General features: G+C 35.2%; 1 protein-coding gene across 3 annotated transcripts in view; it reads right to left on the bottom strand.

Moving 5' to 3' along the window:
* Positions 1-738: 738 nt before the first annotated feature.
* The window catches only part of LOC123499309, a 38754-nt gene continuing 36528 nt past the window's right edge, over positions 739-2964 (bottom strand). For all 3 annotated transcript variants that reach the window (XM_045247122.1, XM_045247123.1, XM_045247124.1), the window contains one exon: positions 739-2788. In XM_045247122.1, the coding sequence (XP_045103057.1) occupies positions 2366-2788 (423 nt within the window). In that variant the 3' untranslated portion in view covers positions 739-2365. The remainder of the gene's footprint in view (positions 2789-2964) is intronic.

The raw sequence follows: 2964 nt of genomic DNA, 5'->3' as shown, positions 1-2964 counted from the left end.
AAAACTACAAAAAACATGTTAGGCATAAACCATCTCATCAGTAAATGTCATTATTTTACTGCTTTGTTAGGAGGTGCTATTGGTAAGATTATCATACATATATATATATATATATATATATATATATATATATATATATATATATATATATATATATATATTATATATTATATAGAGGGCTGGCTTCACAAGCCAGAGAACCAGGGTTCAATTCCCCGGCCGGGTGGAGATATTTGGGTGTGTCTCCTTTCACGTGTAGCCCATGTTCTCCTAGCAGTGAGTAGGTACAGGATGTAAATCGAAGAGTTGTGACCTTGTTGTCCCGGTGTGTGGTGTGTGTGCCTGGTCTCAGACCTATCCAAAGATCGGAAATAATGAGCTCTGAGCTCGTTCCGTAGGGTAACGTCTGGCTGTCTCGTCAGAGACTGCAGCAGATCAAACTGTGAAACACACACACACACATACATACCCTAACTCATAATAAACAAAACTTTTGGGGGCTTCAGCTCCCTCAGCGCTCACCTCCCCCTCCTCCCGATGGATGCACCACTGCTAACCCAAAGGTGCACGTGAGCAAGGACGAACACACATGTAGTACTAGTATAGTGAAGTCATGTCTTGATTTATTGACTAGGACTTTTAGTAAACCATAACATTTTTTTCTTTAGCTCCATCAGTTGATTCTTTCAATTCATACACTTCTAGTCAATAGCAGCATCTATATAATAAAAGACTGCATGTTAGAATAGTTTATTATCTAAGTCTGAAAGAAATTACAAAAGATTGTCATATTTCACCTTCTATGATAAGCTTAGTAAACATGCAGCAATTATTACTTTGTCAAATTTCATCTTGGATTATGTTATTATTATTATTATTTATTCATTTTTAGTCTTTAAGAAAGCATCAGTGATATGTGTATATCCTTGGTACATATTATAAAGTAGGTTTGTAATATGTATATATTTTTTAGTGGACATCCTGATAGATGAGATATGATATATCTATCAAGTCATTTATACTTAGTGATAAGAGATGAGTGGACTGGAATGCTGTAATTAATAGTTTAAGGTAATTTAATGTAGCTCATACATTTACTATAAATCACAATAGCTTTATATATATATATATATATATATATATATATATATATATATATATATATATATATATATATATATATATATATATATATATATATATAAGGAAAATGTTAAGAACATGAGTTGAGATAATATTGTAAAGGTTAGCCAGTGATATAATTTCAGTATTGATCACTTTTAGTAGTGTGTGTATTCAAGAAGGAAAGTTACAAATATTGTATCATTAAAATCAAGTTAGTATAATTTGAAACTGCAAACTCATGCATATGCAAAATGTGAAGACAGTAGTAGTCAGTGAAAATATGGATTAAACAAAGCAAGATGCACAATTTATATCCATCCTAGTGAAGTCCAGGAACTAGTCGTTCTATACACCATAGTTTTTATCACACACACACACACACACACACACACACGGTAGCTCAGTGGTTAGAGCGCTGGCTTCACAAGCCAGAGGACCGGGGTTCGATTTTCCGGCCAGGTGGAGATATTTGAGTGTGTCTCCTTTCACGTGTAGACCCTGTTCACCTAGCAGTGAGTAGGTACGGGATGTAAATTGAGGAGTTGTGACCTTGTTGTCCCGGTGTGTGGTGTGTGGCTGGTCTCAGGCCTATCCAAAGATCGGAAATAATGAGCTCTGAGCTCGTTCCGTGGGGTAACGTCTGGCTGTCTCGTCAGAGACTGCAGCAGATCAAACAGTGAAACACACACACACTCTCTCACTCTCACAGGGTCATATAAATTAATATTTGTTCTGTTGTAGTTCATTAGTTGAAAGTGCTGAGTTTTAAATGTAACCAGCCAGCTGGAAAAGCAAGTAATCAACATATAGCATATCAAGATTTACTCTTAAGGTAGATGAGTGCTATATTAAAGCTGTTAGTACCAGTTATAAAGTAGTTATCACTTAGAGAGTTTATTTTTTATTGTCATTGAGAATAGAAAATTATTTCAGTTAAGGTATAAATTCAAATACAAAAAAGTAGTGGGAAGAAATAGTAGTGCTACATCAGTGAGTCAAGTTAGAGTTTTGTTTTCCTGAGCATATGCTGAAAAAAAACTTCCATAATGAAAGTGTGCCTCATATTAATTAATTTCAAGTTTGAGCAAGAAGTTACATCCAAATTGAAAATTCCTCCTCTTGAAAATATTTATTCATATAGTAAATGTCGGTTTTCATACAGTTTTAATATGGAAATATTGGTACATGTACCAAGATAGCTTTTAGAATAAATGATATCTGTTTCAATTGAAACACTTGCTTACTGACTTTGAGGCAGTACTACTGTTTTAGGTTCATTACTACTCACTTCCATGTGCAGTGTCACATCATAATTAAAGACTTTCATTGCCAAGAATCCTCCAGACCCAGGTTGGCCCTTATGAAAGAGCTCTATGCCTGATAGCCAAGAACTAGGAGTAGGTGCCACAGTTTGTGAATCAAAGAAAGGAACTGTAAGTTGAGCAACATCTTTCACTCTGTCTGTGGGAATAAATCGCATGAATGTGTCAGGTAGAGAGTCAATCTTAGACAAAGCTGGGAACTTGGTAGGGTCATCAGGAGAATGAAGGTTAATTTCTTGTCTGGGGTTCTTTGCCATGGCTGGAGTGTTGTCATTACTGATCCAGTAGCTCTTGGTGGGCTGCATCATTCCAGATGTGTAGTTGATTGGCGTGATTTTAATCTACAATAAAAAGAAATTCACACCAATGAAACATTCTACTGCCATAACTTGTTTTATAAGAACTAGAAGAAATGAACTTGAATAATGAAGAAGAGAAGAAAATATGGAAGGAGAAAAGGTAAAAATATGGTAAGATCTTTGGGAAACTGAGTTAATGTACATTGAGAGTGAATGTT

The sequence above is a fragment of the Portunus trituberculatus genome, chromosome 49, assembly GCF_017591435.1.
Source record: "Portunus trituberculatus isolate SZX2019 chromosome 49, ASM1759143v1, whole genome shotgun sequence".
In the NCBI taxonomy this organism is placed as follows: Eukaryota; Metazoa; Arthropoda; class Malacostraca; order Decapoda; family Portunidae; genus Portunus; species Portunus trituberculatus.
This window is presented reverse-complemented; position numbering and strand designations above follow the sequence as displayed.